The sequence below is a fragment of the Lissotriton helveticus genome, chromosome 9 (genome assembly GCF_964261635.1).
Source record: "Lissotriton helveticus chromosome 9, aLisHel1.1, whole genome shotgun sequence".
Taxonomy (NCBI): Eukaryota; Metazoa; Chordata; class Amphibia; order Caudata; family Salamandridae; genus Lissotriton; species Lissotriton helveticus.
Window position 1 is genome coordinate 784,990,225 of NC_136070.1, and position 19,332 is coordinate 785,009,556.

The 19,332-nt window shown below is 49.2% G+C and overlaps 1 protein-coding gene across 3 annotated transcripts in view; it reads left to right on the top strand.

Moving 5' to 3' along the window:
• Window positions 1-19,332, top strand: part of SYMPK (symplekin scaffold protein) — a 1,116,254-nt gene that overhangs the window by 545,693 nt on the left and 551,229 nt on the right. For all 3 annotated transcript variants that reach the window (XM_078660908.1, XM_078660909.1, XM_078660907.1), the window contains 2 exons: window positions 10,314-10,395; window positions 10,941-11,054. In XM_078660908.1, coding sequence (XP_078517034.1) covers window positions 10,314-10,395; window positions 10,941-11,054 — 196 coding nt within the window. The remainder of the gene's footprint in view (window positions 1-10,313; window positions 10,396-10,940; window positions 11,055-19,332) is intronic.

The window sequence follows — 19,332 nt, forward strand, 5'->3', positions numbered from 1 at the left end:
CCAATACTTTGGGCAAATACAGGCAGACACCTTTGATTAATGGCAAAATGGCTCAGGCCTATAGGGACACTTGTGCCAGTGTCACCATGGTGACACCTAACTTTGTGGACCCTGGACAGATCATGCCAGGTACTGATTTCCTGGTGACCAATGCCAGCAATGTCACTACTAGTCATAGTGTGGCAATTGTGGCTTTCTCCTGGGGTGGAGTGAAGGGACAAAAGAAAGTTGTAGTCAGTTCAGACCTCCCAGTTGATTGTTTGTTGGGCAATGATTTGGAGTCATCACAGTGGTCAGAAGTGGAGCAGAGGACTCACATGGAAATGTTAGGCTTGCCAGCACATGTGCTTGCTGTGACTAGGTCACAGGCCAGAAAATGCCCCACTGAACAGGTGCTGGATCCTGAAATGATGGACCAGACACCTTCCAAGAAGAAGAGCAGTAAGGGTAAGGCTTTGCCTTCCCCCTTGCCCCAGGTTGAGGATCAAGTCTCTGAGGAGGCTGATCTGGAAGAGCTGAGGGAAACTGAGCCTAAAGAGCTTGAACTTGATCAAGTTGAGTTTCTGGGCTCAGGGGGACCCTCCAGAGCAGACCTGGGGAAGGAACAGTTGAGCTGCCCTTCCCTTGAACCCCTCAGACAGCAGGCTGCTGCTGAGGCTGCAGGGAATGCCACAGGTGCCCACAGGGTATACTGGGAAGATGGACTCCTGTACTCTGAGTCAAGAGACCCCAAGCCTGGTGCAACCAGGAGGCTGGTCATCCCCTTGTCTCTGAGAGGTTTCCTTCTCACCTTGGCCCATGAGATTCCCCTTGCAGGTCACTTAGGTCAGACAAAGACTTGGGACAGGCTTGTCTCACACTTTCACTGGCCCCATATGAATGAGAATACCAAGGAGTTTTGTCGCTCCTGTGTCACTTGCCAAGCCAGTGGTAAGTCAGGTGGCACAACAAAGGCCCCCCTCATACCACTACCTGTGGTGGGGGTCCCCTTTGAAAGAGTGGGGATTGACATTGTTGGTCCAATGGAACCCCAGACAGCATCAGGGCACAAGTTTATACTGGTGGTGGTGGACCATGCCACCAGGTATCCTGAAGCTATTCCCATGAGGACCACCACAGCCCCTGTGGTGGCAAGAGCCCTAGTTGGAGTGTTCTCCAGAGTGGGTTTTCCAAAGGAGGTCGTTTCTGACAGAGGTACAAACTTCATGTCAGGATATCTGACTGCCATGTGGAAAGAGTGTGGTGTGAACTACAAGTTCACCACACCCTATCATCCACAATGCAATGGGCTTGTTGAGAGATTCAACAGGACCCTCAAAGGGATGATTCATGGACTACCTGAACCTCTTAGGAGAAGATGGGATGTCCTGATCCCCTGCCTCTTGTTTGCTTACAGAGAGGTCCCACAGAAGGGGGTTGGCTACAGCCCTTTTGAGCTTCTGTATGGGCATCCTGTGAGAGGACCCCTGTGTTTGGTGAAGGAAGGATGGGAGAGACCTCTCAAAAAGCCTGCAACCAACATAGTGGACTATGTACTTGGTCTCCGCTCCAGGATGGCTGAGTACATGGAAAAGGCATCTAAAAACCTTGAGGCCAGCCAGGAACTTCAAAAAGCTTGGCATGACCAAAAGGCTGTTCTGACTGTGTACCAGCCAGGACAGAAGGTGTGGGTGCTGGAGCCAGTGGCCCCAGCAGCTCTGAAAGACAAATGGTCTGGGCCCCACACCATCATTGAGCAAAAGGGAGAGGTTACCTACTTGGTGGACCTTGGAACTCCCAGGAGCCCTCTCAGAGTGCTCCATGTTAACAGGCTCAAGGCATATGTTGACAGGAAGGACATGAGCTTGCTCATGGCCACAGATGAGGGACAGGAGGAAGAGAGTGACCCTCTCCCAGACCTGCTCACTCAGAATCCTGATGATGGGTCAGTTGATGGTGTTGTCTTTTGTGGCAGCCTCACTGAACATCAGCAACAGGATTGCAGGCAAGTCTTGCAATCCTTCAGACATATGTTCTCTCTGACACCCAGCCAAACTGATTGGTGTACCCATGATGTTGACACTGGAGACAGTCTGCCTGTCAAGAGTAAAATCTACAGACAGCCTGATCATGTTAGAGACTGCATCAAAACTGAAGTGCAGAAAATGTTGGAGCTGGGAGTCATTGAGCCCTCAGATAGCCCTTGGGCTAGCCCAGTAGTTCTAGTGCCAAAGCCTCACACCCAGGGTGGTAAGAGAGAGATGAGGTTTTGCGTAGACTACAGAGGCCTCAATGCAGTCACTAAGACTGATGCCCACCCAATACCAAGAGCAGATGAACTTATAGATAAATTGGCTTCTGCCAACTTCTTAAGTACATTTGATTTGACAGCTGGGTATTGGCAAATCAGGTTAGCTGAGGAGGCCAAACCCAAGACAGCATTTTCTACCCCTGGAGGGCATTATCAATTTGTGGTAATGCCCTTTGGACTGAAAAATGCACCTGCCACCTTCCAAAGGTTGGTGAATCAAGTCCTCACTGGGCTGGATGACTTCTGTGCAGCATATCTAGACGATATTGCTGTCTTTAGCTCCACCTGGGAGGATCACCTGGTCCACCTGAGGAAATTGTTAGAGGCCCTGCAAAAGGCAGGCCTCACTATCAAGGCCACCAAGTGCCAGATAGGGCAGACACAGGTTGTATACCTGGGCCACCTTGTAGGTGGAGGCCAGGTTCAGCCACTGGAGAGTAAGATACAGGCCATCAAGGACTGGACTCCTCCAATCACCCAGACTCAGGTTCGAGCTTTCTTGGGCCTGACTGGGTACTATAGGAAGTTTGTCAGAAATTATGGGTCCATAGTGACCCCTCTTAATGACCTGACAAGCAAAAAGATGCCAAAGAAAGTTCAGTGGACAGCAAGCTGTCAGAAAGCATTCAATGACCTAAAGCAGGCCATGTGCACAGCACCTATCCTAAAGAGTCCAGATTACTCCAAGCCATTCATTGTCCAAACAGATGCTTCTGAGTTGGGTGTGGGGGCTGTTCTGTCTCAACTGAATTTTGATGGTAATGATCAGCCTATTGCTTTCATTAGTAGAAGGTTGACACCCAGAGAGAAAAATTGGTCAGCTATTGAGAGGGAGGCCTTTGCTGTGGTCTGGGCCCTGAAGAAGCTGAGGGCCTACTTGTTTGGCACTCACTTCACCATTCAGACAGACCATAAGCCCCTCTTGTGGCTAAATCAGATGAAGGGTGAAAACCCCAAACTGCTTAGGTGGTCCATTTCCCTACAGGGGATGGATTTTACAGTGGAGCATAGACCTGGTACTGATCACAGCAATGCTGATGGGCTCTCCAGGTATTTCCACTTAGAGCAAGAAGACTCACCTGGTCAAGGTTAGTTTATTGTCCCAAAGTTTGGGGGGGGTCATGTAGGAGAGTAGGGTCTGCAATCCTATGATCACCCAGATTTTTGCTTTTTGCTGCACTGGTTTACGACTTTCCCTGGCTGTGGGCCTGCTAATCAGACCCACAGCCTAGCTGTTCTCTCTATCCAAATTGTACTCAGGTACTGAATTGGCACTGGGCCCTCTCCAAGTCCCTGTAGCCAACCCCCTTCTGTGGGACCTCTCTGTAAGCAAACAAGAGGCAAGGGATCCATCCCTTAGCCGTTTCCATGATATCGCATACCATATACTCTTAAGTGCATTATAATCCTCGCGGTTATATGCCAACTCTGGTATCGCTTTATCAAAACATGTCGAGTAAGGTGTCATACGAATTGGAATACTAACCCCTCGCCAATTCTGGCGACGGGGTTAGCATTCCACCCTTCTAGAGGGACACGACATGTATGTAACCCCTAACCCCGGTTAAAGTCAAACAGAGCCTCAGCTCCACAAAATGGATGCTGCCACCGAGACACAAGTCTGCCCTCCTGCTGCTGGGAGTCCTCCCAGAGCAGGAGATAAGGACAAAGGGTTTCCTGCCAGGGGCGGTGCCAGCACCGTCCCAGACAGGGTTTTGTGTATTGTAGGTAGGCAGGGCTTTAGAGGAAGGTGACTGCACGTGGCACCCCGGTGCTCACTGTGCATAGGCTGGCTGGAACCAGTTCCAGGGTCACTCCAGACCCTGTGCTGGGGAAAAGCCCGCCAAGGAAGTGGGTGTAACCACCCCCCTCCTAGTCCCACCCCTAGGGCAGGACTTAGTCGCGTGCCAGCCCCTTTTTACAGGATAAAGGTAGGAACTGGCCCCCTTCCAAATCAGATCATCTTTGAATCCTGAAACTACTTTCCACGAAAGGAACTCAAGACTTCTTCCTAAGATTTCTCCCTTGTGACTAAGGAGTAGTCACCCTGCATCCGCAGGCACCATCTTAAGAACACTGCGGTCTGCTGCAAGTCTCTCCTCCGGATCAAGACTGCCCAGCTCGACGAGAACCGGCTTCCCTGGCACCTCTGACCTCTACCTGCATCATCAGTCACGCTGAGATTCGTGGGTGTGACGAGACCTCGAGGGACCGGCCATCTTCAAGACTGCACGACTTCTTTCCAGCAAGCCCGCCGAGTAATTTCCTGGTGAGTGCTGTGGGGTCCGAGAAGCCCCGACCCTGAGCAGCTCCAGCACCGAAGTGCAGCCTCCCAGCATCTCCACGATCTGCGTGGGGCCCTTCTGCTTTTTGCTGCTCACCGCGTTGTTTGGCTACTAGCCCGCTGGCTTGTGGCCTTCTGAACGACGCCCGACGACATTTCTGCTGCTGGTCTGGTTGCTCCAGGCTGGCCCTTGCTCCCTTCCAAAAGAGGAGCACCCCGGACCCTCCTGGTCCACTCAAGACGCCATTTTGAGTCCACCGCGTGGGCTTGAATTAGCCAAGGCTTGTTGCCCAATCCTGGGTAACTTCGACGCCGACAGCTTCATCCACCGTGGGACAGCTCGCCTCTCCATCCTGGTCGCCGACAACGCCTCCTGGTCCGTGAGATCTGCAGAGTCAGCGTCGCCCACTCACCTAGTCGAGGTGACTTCGCCCGGTGCCATCCTGGTGCCCACTTAATCACTGGCTAGTGATTCAAGAACTTGGTCCCCTCTGCTTTCAGGTTTTCTTCTTCCTTGATCCAGGCTTGGATCCATCGAACTTTCCTTCACTGGTCGCCTGCCAGCAACTTCCTTCTTCCAGGCTCCTGGTCCGGCAACGAGATCCCCGACGTCTTTTCAGACCTATGCAGCTGCAGCCCCTGGGCTAGGTAACTTCGGCACTTCGGTGTCCCAGCATAGCCTCACTATCCTAGGGTCAGGATCCACTGTCGTTTTCTTCCTACCAGGTCGGGTTCGCCCGTGAACACTAACTTTGCCTTTACTAGCTCCCATAGACTTTGTCCCGCATCCCGCGTGAGAGTGCACACTCTGCACCCGAGTCCCCTAGGTCTCCTAGAAGTAATCTAACGATTCTATAGTCAAGTCCTAGCGAGTCCAAAGCCTATTAGTACTGTACTTACCTGCTAGTAATTTCGCATTCCACTTTTAAAGTATATGGTTTTTCGTGCCCCTCGGGCATTTGTGTGTAACGTGCTAACTTAAGTATTTTCGTAAGAGTTTTGTTGTGTGCCTAGCACCCTGTCCTCATAAAGAGTACAGGGTTGTTGTGATTCTAATAAATACACTGTTTATTTTCATAACACTTGTGTGGTGTCCTTTCACTGGGTGTTCAAGGGGTAATGTGATGGTAAAACAGCTGGCTTAACACGCCCTCTAGAGTCTTAGCCTTAGACTGCTCGTATCCATGCTACTAGGATAGCTGGTCTATAAGGTTGACTTACAACCAATCATCAATAAGGGTTGTTTGGACTGATATATAGTGATCACTAGAATAGTGAACACTGCACATCAGGCCAACTTCTCACATACTGGTGCATAGAAGATGAACAGATAGTATGAGTAACATTTTTTCTAAAAAATAATGTTTTATATTGTTTAAGCATCACAGTAAATATTTGTGCTTGAAAGAACATGCCACGTACAAGCAGCCCCACCGCCGTCTTTCTACACAATAATGATAATTAACAAAATGGCGGCCACGCCCTGTTCTCTAGTCGACGCCAGACATGGGGAGCCAGTAATTTTAAACAAGCAACTAGAATACGTTAAGTTACATTAGGCAAAAGTGACAATTGAGAGCAAACAAAATACAAGAGGCAACAAAGGGTACATTACAGAAGAAATGGACTGGGACCTCGGTGAGAGGGGGGTGTAACGAGACCTAAAAAAGAAGTCAGGTCCCGGGCCGGCAGCCAATGACAGCGCGGCCCAGGACAAAGGGGCGGGGCTTAAAAAAAGACAGAAACGCCCCCGAATCGCGTTTTCAGGAGAAAGCGCGATTGACAGCCTCTGTCCCCCAATGGCTAGCCTCCATTTATGGAGCTAGCCAATGAGACAGAGGCTGAACCAAATCCCATATGTAGGATCATGAGATTTCGCCATGGGCGGAGCAACTGCTTCGCAGTTGCAACGCCCAGGGCGAAACCTAAAAAGTAGAGTGCCCGACAGTGCTGGTGATGGGACAGAAGTGATAGCGACAACTTGGAATTCTATGCACCCCTCCTTCACATTAACTTGGCAAACTGTATAGGCTGTCAAATCCAATACTTTTTTGTGCAGTGCACATTCCGAATTAAAGTATTTGGAAATGCGTTCACATGTGCTAAAAAGAACAAATATTATACTCAGTGAAAGGTATTTGAGCATTATTACACACTTCGGTCAAAAATTGGATTGATCCTAGATTTCTCAGTTGCACACCGTGAAATTCAGCCACCAGATTTATGTTTGACACTTATATAGTGCAAACCTAGGGCAGATGTAACCAGCGCTTACACTTAAGCTGACAGAGAGGTCCCTATGTGCTCCTCTTTTCTCACAAACAATGGATTTACAGCAAAGAGACATCGGTGCATTATGTGTAAATAGGCATGGTTCACTTGAAGGACTGGTTTTAAAAAGGTCCACTAAACAGTTTTATTGAGAACCCACGTGAACGCATAGTCCAGATTTAATTCTTGGAGATTGTTATGTTATTTGGAGTTTTATTGAGCGCTCAGCTACTCATGCAGAGTGTCCCGGCGCTATCAGACTCAACACAACACAGCCCCCACGGTAAAGAAAGATTATTTGCTGAACAGCCACGTTTGAAGATCTGGACTTACTGAGTGCTTAGGAACAGGCAGGCATTCTAGTTTGTGATGACGGTATGTCTCACAACATGGTTTCACATTAGACGAATGAAAGAGTATGGGAAAATATGTATGCTACCCTGAAATCTATGACGAAAGCTATTCTCTATACTGCAAATGGTGGTGGGTTATGTAAAGCAGGGACTACTGGACGCGACTGAAAAACAAGTAGCAAATGCACACCAGTAAAAAGACAGTTAATAGAAGGGATGTAAAATGGTCACTACTTTTTGGAATGTTATACCGATAGTGCCTTAAATTAGTAACTATGTAAAACAGTTAACTGAACACAAGACCGATTTTAGCGCTGCTAACGCCCAGTTCGACACACGTTTTGGCAGCCCGTCCATTGATGACCTTCTCCATGAACTCTCTCACTACCATCCTCCAACAGTGCCCTTTACATCCCCAAAGCTGCTCTCTGACTTACATTTCTTTCTTTATGGATCTAGTCATTGTTTACTTACACTCAGTTCTTTGATCATGGTACTCGTTAGTCACAAGTTCTTTGCAGCAGGCACATGAACCCTTTGTGCTACTTTAGGATGAGCTGAGTTATACTACAATGTGCCTTTGAAGTTGGGTGGTTCAAAGGGTCAACAGATGTGTCCCCTAAATTTCAGTCGGGTCTGCCATCGGATTGTGGAATGCAGATCTTAATCTTTAGTGGGGCCATGATCTGGCTGCCATAAGCTAAGGTCAACCTCTTATTCCAATCTCTCCTTAAATGGCAAAGTCTGTTGATACAGTTGCATGGCCAGTGTTTTATTTTTGCCGCTGGGATATGCCCAGATGTGCTCCCCCAACCTCCAGTGTGAACTGGAGTCTGGCACGAAGGCACACAACAGAAAGTTAAAGTAGCGAAATGCCCACGTTCTAGTAGTGGCATTTCTTCACAAATCATGACAAAGCCCCCTTTACCACTGGAAAGGGATTACCACAGTGAAACCAATGATAGGAAACACACTATGGCTGCCCCACTGCAATCCATTGTTGGTGCCCAATGTACCAGTTTGCATTGGCAGGCTGGACATGTACTTGGAGGTACCATCGATGCCAGGGCGTCCTGCAGCCCGCAGTGGCAAGTTGGTAATGCCAGCGTTGCAACACACACCCCAGTTTGCAATGGCACACTGGACATGTAATGTGGAAATACTAGTGGTGCAAAGGCGCACCCCAGTTTACAATGACAGACTGGACCCGTAATGTGGCAGTACCAGTATTTGTACGAATGCGCACATCAGCCCGCAAGGGCGAGCTGCACATATGTTTGGAACACCACTGTTGCCACCATGCAATGACAGGCTGGACATGCACCTAGCAACACCATTGATGCAAAGTCACATTCCAGCTTTCATGGCAGACTGACTACAAATTCGGGGGCATTCAACCCCCCTGGGACACAAGTTTTACATCATCAAAAAGGCCCTTGCGCACGCAGACCTGCAATGGCAGGTTGTGCACTGAGGTACTACCCCCTTAGGTGCAAATGCACACACAAACACCTCGGTCTGCACTGGCAAACAGGACGTATGTTTAGAACCCACAGATTCGCACTCCTTTATACTGTATTTAAAAAGGTCATGCCACACTTTCATAAAGCCTTGACAGTGGGAAAGTGCCCCCAGCTCTAGGGCCATATTAAGGGTGTCAGCCTCCCGTGGGGGTGTCCCCCATGGGGCGAGCCGAGCCGTGCACCAGCAGGTGTACCTACACCGGCCCCTCACCTACCCCGATGTGATGGAAGGAAGTCACCCCTCAGTGTATGAAACATTTTTGATGGGCTCTTCGGGGCACCATCCATGCTGCATTCTCTCCCCTCCCCCTCCCAATTCACCCTTGTTCGCTCCTGGTAGGGTATGTGGTGTACTTTCACCGGTCCCTTGCAGGTATGACACCTAAGCCAATCCATTTAGCACCCTGTCCTGGCATGTTTGGGCAGGGCATCCGCACTTTCCCACTACAGTACAGTGGGGAAGTGCCCAGAATCCTAAGGTCAGGAAAAGAGAGTGGAAAAAAATAGGAGGACAAAATAAAAAACTTTTGTGGAAATCCCCCCCTAAGTAGGCCATGTACAACAAAGTGCTTGAAAAGAAAAATCCAGATCTAGACTGGCGCCTGGGGATATTTAAAAGGTGAGGAATCTTTAGTTAGAAAAAGTATCCACCATGAAAAGCATTACGGAAGGTAAGTAGCTTGTGTTTTTTGCCAAACATTACATGAGGTAGAAACCATGAGCCCTGCAGACTCCTGCTATGTGTCCTTACAGCCTATCAAGTTTTGAACAGTGCCAATCTACTAACTCTTGTTTATTACTGTTGTTGTTAAAGAAAACTTGCATGGAACCCTATGTGACACCATATCATACATTTCTTCTTTGATATCAATTTTTGTCTTCTATGCACTTAGTGTTTCTATTAGTCACACACTTTACTGATGTGCACATACACATTTGTTGCTATCGAGGAATTGAGGTCTTGGGCTGCATGGCAGACTTAAAAGTTTGCAAATGTTTCATTCCCCCAATTCCAGATGCTCTAAAATCTATTACCTTTTAGCCACTTCTTTGAAGAAATGCTCTTTAAGTTGCACTGTTCTGTGTGGTGCTTGGTGGTCCCAGCACCCCCACACCCACCAACTGAACCACAAAAACCACCCAGCAGTAGGGATGCTTGGACTTGCTAAAGGCAGTTTGGGTCAGCTATATTAGTTGTCTTTCCTGGATGCATTTGGTTTTATCTGTGACTCCAGTCTCCCTTCAGACAAACCCACTATGAACCCCCTCTGTCCTTAGGTATGGACCGAGAGAAGTAATTGTATGCAGTAATCTGTTGGGTGCATTTGGCAGTACTCATGGGCTCCCTATTTGTATGTTATTTTTTAATATGCAAAGAATATTAAACATGTTTATATGTGTGCCTATGCAACAGGATTTAATTGACCAAAGCGGGTTATGCCAATACGAGGGAATGCACACCAAGCATTGCTGTTGGCATCCAGATGTATATTCTTATCAATCTTTAACCGGTCTCTGGTTTTCATGCCAGACCTCATTATGGTGGTCACCAGTATAAGTCAGATTCATATCTGCATGTTTTCTGTTTGCAGAATGTTTACCAAAGTGGTATTAGAAGCCCCATTGATCACAGAGAATGCCTTGGAAGTGATCCGCAAGTACTGTGAGGATGAGGTGAGTTTATATTCAGGTTTTGGTACTTTCAAATCTCAAAAACCTTGTTACTTAGTCACTTTTCCCCTTGTTAAGAGTAAAAGACCTGCATCCTAATCTCTCTAAAAGAGGATATTTCATGACAGTTCTTATTCCTTACTAAATAGATTTCTTTATTTTCAAATATTAATCAGTGCTTCATGTCTTCTGGTGATGTTTCTATGTACACAGAGATGCTTTCTGTACTGCTAGAATTCTCAACTCTCATCTTTATATTCTAACTTGCTTGATCTTCCTCCATCCTCAGCCTCTCCACGCATACTTGTTTATCTTTATTTATGTAATTTGCACAAAATATGGATTTTTTTCACTGCCCAGCCTTAATTGTTTTTCACTTTATTGGCCTTGGAAGTAGTGAATCACGAGTCTGCCTTATGTGAAACGATGACCCATAGCTTCCACATTAATTAGCTGTACCCTGAACCATCGTTTATAATACCTCAAATCTCACCATTGTTGAATATTTTGTGAGTTAATAATGTAATATAAGCCTTTTTTCTGTCTAGAGTCGGAGTTATCTTGGTATGTCAACACTAAGAGACCTGATTTTTAAGCGCCCCGCCAGACAGTTCCAATACCTCCATGTGTTACTTGACTTAAGTTCTCATGAGAAGGACAAAGTGAGTATAATTCTGATTCCAGTTTTTTTAATTATGTGAAGAAGATGAAGAATCCAGGTCATCTTCCTCTGCATTAGCTGTCAAAATTCGTTTTCCTTTTATTATTTAATATGTTAATTTATGTTCAAAATATTTTTAAAAAAATGAAATAAATCCAAGAAATGCTTACTGTCAACTCTTCTTGTATGGAAGTATTCTCAATCAATAAATCAGTGTTCTTGTAGGTTAATCACCTATCTGATAGAGACTTCTAGCTGCAGATTCTTTACCTCTGAATTTTTTAGGCGTCCGGCTTAATCTGGAAACTTTTGCTGAGAAATACCCCTTGCACGCGACGTCGGGTGGCTGCATTCGGCTCCGCAGGCTTTTTTTTTCCAACTTTTGTCGAAGTTTTTGGCGACTTTGTGTACGAGGGATGTCGGGTAAGAAGACGGTTACCGATCCCCACTGCGTATGTCTGCGGTGTATTGAACGCGACCACGATTTGAAGTCGTGTTCAGACTGCCGGGCGATGACCCCGAAGACCTTGAGGGAGCAGGCATTGAAGTTGCTCGCGGCCCGACAGTCGACACAGTTGAGCGAGACTCCGAGGTCACGATCCCGTTAGAAGAAGAGAAGGTTGCGGGATCGCTCTCAGAGCCCTAAGTCGTCTTCTTTCCATTAGAGGTCATCTGGCCACTCGGGGAAGAGGCACAAGAAGAAGTAGTCGTCTAAGCATACTTCGCCTTCACCTCAACTGTCTGTCGTTCATAGAGGTAATGAGCTCCAACGCTCTAGGCACGGTCCTGCGGAGCCAGAGTAGATGTTGCGCCTCCCTCCATTTCCGTGAACCGGTGCGACTCCCACTCAAATGAAGGAGTTTTACGAGGCCATGCACCGCGTATTTGAGCGGAACGACCCAGTTGGGGAGCCCCATCAGGTTCAACATTGTCTGCTTCAGCCACGATGCCGGTGGAGCCTCTGGGGTACAATCTTGGATCCCGTTTGATGCCGGTCGAACCAACGCAGCCTTCCCCGGCGCTGAACCGGGAGTCTGTGCCAACTGCGTCGCCGGCGTCTGTTGGTGGTGCAAGCCCCATCCTCATCCCCGACGACACAGAGTCGGAACGGCATCATTCGACGACGATTCCGACATCGACAGTACCCAGGGGTTCTATGCTGTCGTCTGAGCACTTTGTGGACGTGCTAGACTCAGGAGATGAATGGGAGGAGTCTGGAGACCCTTTAGATAAACAGGATGTCTCTGAGGAGACAATGGACTGGTATGAGGAACTTGGAGAAGCCAGTGGTCTGGATACTTCTCCAGACACTGGCATGCTCTCTCCACCTACAGTGCCTTCGGAGGAGGGGGCGTCTTATGCTATGGTGGTTAAGAGGGCAGCTGAGGTACTTGGGCTGGAACTGCCCTCAGTACAGGTCAGGACTAATCTCCTGACTGAAGTGCTCCAACCTGGGGCTTACACCTCTGAACTCTCCTTTTGCCCTTTAATGAGACACTTACGGACTTCCTACTAGGGGGAAACAGCGTTTATAACGATGTCAATACCACGCGGGCAGGTAACAACGTGGACGTTACATCGTCGGCGTTACCACGCATGGCATTACATCGCAAGTCGTTTCTACGACTTGCGCTAGATGACGCGCAACACCAAGGAACGTGTTTGATTTTAAATCCAACACATTCCCTACTGTTGCACTGGAGTAGGAATAGTAATTTATACTATTCCTAAGTCCAGCGCGCCATCTAGTGCAAGTCGTAAAAATGACTTGCGATGTAAAGCCATGCGTGGTAACAACATAGACGATGTAACGTCCGCATTGTAACCTACTGCGTGGTAATGTATGTCGTAGTAACATCATTAATTCCCTACTAGGACTTGGTCCAAGCCTAGCATGGGGATTGAAAGATTGCATGCCTCCAGCACCAGGTGACCCAAAGTTCCTCAGCCAAAACCCAACCCCAGAAAGTTTGGTGGTGCTAGCCTCTACTTACCAGGGCGCATTTCCTTCCGCCCCTCCTGATAGGAAATCCAAGAGACTGGATTCTTTGGGGAAGAAGATATTTTCTTCCTCCAGTCTGACATTGCGGTTGGTGAATACCGCATGATTATTGGGCCGTTTCTCCCACTCGCTTTGGGAGACGGTTGCACAAGTGCTGCCAAAAGTCCCGGAAGAGGCCCAGGCTGTGCTCTCCCAGGCTGTGAAGTACTACATTGATGCAGCAAATTCACCATTCCGTGTGGTTTGGATATGACTGATTTGCTGGGCAGGTCTATTTCAACGACAGTGTCTTTGAGGTGCCATGCCTGGCTCCGTACTTCTGGCTTCTCTGAGGATGTCAATCCAATTTGATGGACATGCCCTTTGATGGAACCCACCTTTTTGGGGGAAAGGCTGACTCAGCCCTGGTCAGCTCCCAGGACTCGAGCTGCGTCCAGATCCTTAGGCCTCTCGTCCACTCCTCGTGGCCAGTCTCCCTTTTGCCCCTTTCGTGGCAATGAAAGGGGTTTCCAGCCGTGTCAGCCCTATCCTAGCCACCGTCCCACACAGACTACCCAAGCTATGCGTGCACGTGAATGCAGCACATTCCGTCCTCGGAATGGAGGTCAGAAGTCGTCTGCCACACTGCCCCCAGCAGCCGCAGCCTCCAAGCACTCCTATGCTGATTCTGCAGGACCACAGTACTCCAGTGGGAGGGAGAATTCGTGATCATCTCCCCTGCTGGAGATCTATAACAGACAAGTGGGTCTTGCAGCTCGTCCAGAAGGGCTATTCCTTCGATCCAAAAGGGGCTTCAGCCCATTTCGGATCTTCGGACTGTCAATCTCTCCATCAAAAAGGAGAAATTCAAATGCTCACATTGGCTTAGGTCTTGTCTGCCTTAGACCAAGGAGACTGGATGGTAGCGCTGGACCTACAGGATAGCTATTTTCACATTCCCATCCTGCCGGGCCACAGGCGTTACCTGTGGTTCAAGATAGCCCACGAGTACTTTCAGTTTACTGTGCTCCCCTTCGGCCTTACCAGTGCCCTTAGGGTGTTCACCAAGGTGATGGCGGTGGTTACAGCTCATCTGCGCCGGTTAGGGGTTTCAGTCTTCCCCTACCTCGACGACTGGCTGTTGAAGGCGTCCTCACCCCATGCAGTAGTCTTCCCACCTTCAGGCTATGGCGGACCTCCTGCATTCGTTGGGGTTCTCTATAAACGTGCCAAAGTCGCATCTGACTCCTTCTCAGACGCTCCCTTTTATCTTAGCTGTTCTGGACACAGTGCAGTTTCGGGCTTATCCTCCCGAGCAGCGAGTCCAGGATATTCAGATTATGATTCCGATATTTCAGCCTCTATCCTGGATTTCGGTGAGGTTGACTCTGAGGCTGTTGGGTCTCATGGCCTCCTACAACCTGTTGGTAAGACACGTGAGATGGTGTATGCGGGCTCTGCAGTGGGACTTGAAGTTCCAATGGGCACAGCATCAGGAGAACTTCACCGTCATGGTTCAAATCTCAGAAGGAACTGCGAAGGATCAGCAGTGGTGGTTAAATTTATTTTCTATGTGATGTTACTGGCTAGACGAGAAATATGTAGAGTATGGAAATCTGAAGATGCTCCCACCTTTTCTGAGTGTTTAAGGTATATTATCTATATCAGTGAATCTGATATAGCATGTGATAATTCCTCAGAGTCTAAGATCTGGGAACTCCTTGTGGCATGGCGGAACAGATGAGAGTATTCCGATGATTTCACCTGGGTACTGTTGGTGCTTAGTCCTCAACCAATCCGAGGGTCGCCAAGTCACAGAGGCTGAGGTGGATAAAGCAAACAGTAAACACTAGAGGGGAGTATCTCTTTCCGGCTCTCTCTGGCGTCGAATTCTGTGGGCGTAACATCATGATGCCAGGGGGAGGGGAGAGGATCTCCGTCTAGAGCACCCAAATTGGTATATGAGGAATTTTTCTAAAAAAAAAAAAAAAGCAGTGGTGGTTAACGAACCAAGATTGGGTCAAAGGCAGACCTCTCTCCCGTACCCAACCGGATCTCACATTCGTGTCAGATGCGTCAATTCTGGGATGGGGCGGCCACTTGGGAGAGATGGAGATCAGGGGTCACTGGTCTCTGGCGGAGATGGGGCTCCACATAAATGTGTTGGAGCTCTGAGCGATTCGTTTGGCATTGAAAGCATTTCTTCCCTCTGTCAAGGGTAAGTTGGTGCAGGTTTTCATGGACAACACTACCACCATGTGGTACTGCAACAAGCAAGGCAGGGTGGGGTCATGGACCCTTTGTCGAGAGGCTCTACGTCTCTGGATGTGGCTGGAACATCAGGGCATAACCCTCGTGGTTCAACACCTGCCAGGTTCTTTGAACGCCAGGGCAGACTATTTCAGCCGTCGATGCCTAGCAGATCACAAATGGCATCTTCAGTCGGAGGTGGCGCAAGGTCTCTTTCAGCAGTGGGGAGAACCTTGGTCAGATTTGTTCGCCTCTGAAGAGAACGCGCAATGTCAGCAGTACTGTGCGCTGGCATTTCCAAGGCGGCTATCACTCGGCAACACGTTTCGTCACGAGTGGAGCTCAGGCCTGTTGTATGCCTTTCCGCCCATACCACTCCTGCCCAGGGTTCTGAAGAAGATCAGGAGTGACCGGGCCCAGGTCATCCTTTTGGCACCGGACTGGGCAAGGAGAGTCTGGTATTCAGAGCTTCTGAGCATGAGTGTCGATCCTCTGATCAGGCTGCCCCTCCGGGAGGATCTTCTGTCACAACAGCAGTGGAGGGTTCTCCACCCTCACCTGTCAACTCTGCGCCTCCATCCGTGGAGATTGAGCTGCGGCAGTTGATGGCTTTTGACCTTACTCCTGAGGTCTGTAATGTTATTTTGGCAACCAGGCGACCCTCCACTAAGTCTGTATATGCTTGCCATTGGCAGAAATTTGGATTATACTGCACAGAAAGGTCTATTGACCCTCTTTCTGCTCCTCTTTCTACTGTTCTTTTATTCATTCTGACCGTTACCCAGCAAGGCTCTGCTTTGGGTATTCTCAAGGGTTACCTTTCTGCTCGGTCTGCTTTTTTGCGGCTGCCAGAACAACCTTCTCTCTTTAAATCCCCTATTGTAAATAGATTTACATCCACGCCCTTTATTGTGCCACAATGGGACCTTAATTTGGTCTTCACTTATTTGATGTGTGCTCCTTTTGAGCTTTTGCACAACTGTCCCTTCCGGCTGTTGATCATTAAACAGCCTTCTTAGTGGCGATTACATCGGCCCGGAGGGTGAGTGAGTTACAGGCGTTATCCAGCTCGCCTCCTTATTTTATGTCCTTTCAGGAGAAGGTGGTGCTTCACACCAGGACATCTTTTTTGACAAAGGTTGTGACCCCATTCCGTCTGGGTCAGTCCATCACTTTGCCCACCTTCTTTGCTCCCCTCATCCCTCTAAGGAAGTGGAGCGTCTCCACCGACTGGACCTAAAAAGAGCGTTGTTGTTCTACCTTGACCACACAAGAGAGTTCTGGGTGGATGACCAACTCTTTCTGGGGTATGTGGGAACAAGGAAGGGAAAGGCAGTGCAGAAAAGAACCATCTCTCGCTGGGTTGTTCTCTGCATTAATATGTGTTATGCCTTGGCGAAGAAGCAGCCCTTGAGGGATTAAGGGCCCTTTCCACCAGGGGAAGGCTGCGACTACAGCTTTGGCACGGGGTGTCCCTGTCCAAGACATCTGTCAGGCAGCCACGTGGGCATCATTGCACACGTTCGCAAACCATTATTGCCTTGATGGTCAAGTGCGCAGGGAAGAGCACTTTGCCCGCTCAGTCCTGCAAGACTTTTTAGTCTAGTGCATGAGTCCACAGCGCACTGCTGGGATGTTATGGCTTGGGTATCTGATTCAAAGGTAAGGAATCTGCAGCTAGAAGTCTCCATCTGATGAACAAGTTACTTACCTTCAGTAACGCATTATCTGGCAGAGACTATCTAGCTGCAGATTCCTTACAGCCCAACCCATGCCTCCCCGCTTTACGGACTGATGTGTTAGGTCTAGGATTTTTTCCCTCTCAGGGCCTTAGTTTTGCACATGTTTACGTCATTCACTTCGTGGCTCTGCGCTTCTGGCGTGGTAATGCGAAAAGTACTGACGTCTGCGCATCTGGTTGGTGCCTATGTAGGCACCGCAACGTCCTAACCAACGGTCCCGACGTCATCGACACGCGGCGCTGAATGGGGCCACCCGATGCTCGCAAGGGGTATTCCGGATCCAGCCTGATGCCTATGAAATGTAACGGTAAGGAATCTGCAGCTAGATAGTCTCTGTAGGAAGGTGGATACCTGACTATGGTTACCCCAGATTTTTTGCCTTGTGTTTAGCTGGTTTTCGACTTAGTTGGCCAGGGATCCTGCTAACCAGGGTCCCAGGCTATCTGCTCTCTCTGTAAAATGGACTCCATGCACCCTAGGTGCATAACTAAATTGGCTTGGGTCACCTTATCAGCCCCTTTACAGTGTACTATAGGTACCCAGGGCATAGATGCATCCAAGGCCTACCAGGGGCTGCAGCATATCTTTTGCCACCCCTGGCTGGCTATCCAAATCGACACAACTGGCTGATCACTCAGCTGGGGCAAGGTGGTGTAATCACCCCTTGCTTGGATATAGTATACCTATATCTAAACCTATATCTGGACACATATATACCTATCAGTCACTCCTATGGCAGGCCTTAACAATCCTGGAGGCCGAGTGCTTGGTTTTATGTGAGATGGTGCCCTAGCATGAGCTGAGCCTGTCTGCAGCGTTCGGAACCATTTCCTTACTGCTGTTCCAGGATATTGCCATACCATATACTCTTAAGTGCATTATAATCCTCGTGGTTATTGCTAACTTTGGTTTGGCTTTATCAAAACATGTTGTGTAAGGTGTCATACACTTTGGAATACTACCCCCTCGCCAGTTCTGGCGACGGGGGTAGCATTCCACCCTTCTAGAGGAAGATAACATGTTACTTTGCTTAAAACGCGGTTAATCCTAACCAGAGCCTCAGCATCATAAAATGGATGCTGAAGTCTGACCTCCTGCTGCTGACCGAAACTTGGCAGGGGAGGCCTGGACAAAGGGTTTCCTGTCACAGGGAGGTGCTACACCACCCCAGACATGAGATAGTGGATTGGAGCAGGGAGGGTTGAAAGAACCTAGACACTGCCTGGGGCACACAAGGTGTCCCATGCAAAATCCAGTCAAACCGGTTCTGGGGCACTCCAGCCCCAGCTCTGGCGGAAACTGGACAAAGGGAAAGGTGTGTAACCACCCCCTTCCTGGGTCCCACCCATAGGAGGGACCTAGCAGGTAACCCAGCCCCTTCATTTGGAATAAAGGTAGGAGCTGTGCCAATGCACATCAGATTATCCTGACTGAAACTTTGAGCCATAACTCTGGACCCTTCGACATCCCACTCGACGTGGAAGACTGAAGAATCTCCCTTGTGGTCAAGGAGTGACCACCCTGTGCAAACAGGCACCATCCAGCGCCTCACCGTTTGCTTTGTTGCAGTTCCCGCCGGAACTCGAGCGACAGAGATCGACAAGACCCAGCTTTCCTGCCTTCCAACAGCCCGATCCACAGTCCCAGCGAATCTGAGACCCGTGGAGGCGACCTGAAGCGTGGGGCCAGCCATCTTGGAAAAACTACGAAGTGCTGACCGTGCAGCTCCCGAGGCTCCTTCGAAGCTGTGCATTGGGGTTTGAGAAGCCCCAGCCCCGAGCAGCTTTTGCACCGAAGCTCACCCCTCAACACATCGAGTGCTGCGTGGGGGCCTTTTGCATTTTGCTGCTCGACGCGTTCGTCCGGTCGCTTGCCCGTTGGCTAGTGGCCCCAGTACCGACGAACCTTTGAATTTGCTCTGCTAGTCTGGTTGCTCCAGACTGGCCCTCAATCCCCTGAAGAGGAGCACCCGATCTGACCTTGCTGGTCCGATAAAGAAGCGATCTTTCAATCCTGCGTGGATTGCACTTGCCAAGGCTTGTTAACTACGATCCGGAAGCCGACACCACCGACAGCGAGAGCCTTTGTTGGACAGCTCGTGATCCACTCCTGGACATCCTCGATGCCCCAGAGTCCACGTGGCAGCGGAGACCAGCTTCACGACAACCACCTGATTGCGCCCGACATTGCCTGGTTCCTTCCTGGTCACTGGCTAGTGACCCCGACTCTGTCCCCTCTGTCCCCTCTCTTCGATCCACCCTTGGATCCAACCGGACTCTTCTCTCCTGGCCGCCTGCAGCATCTTC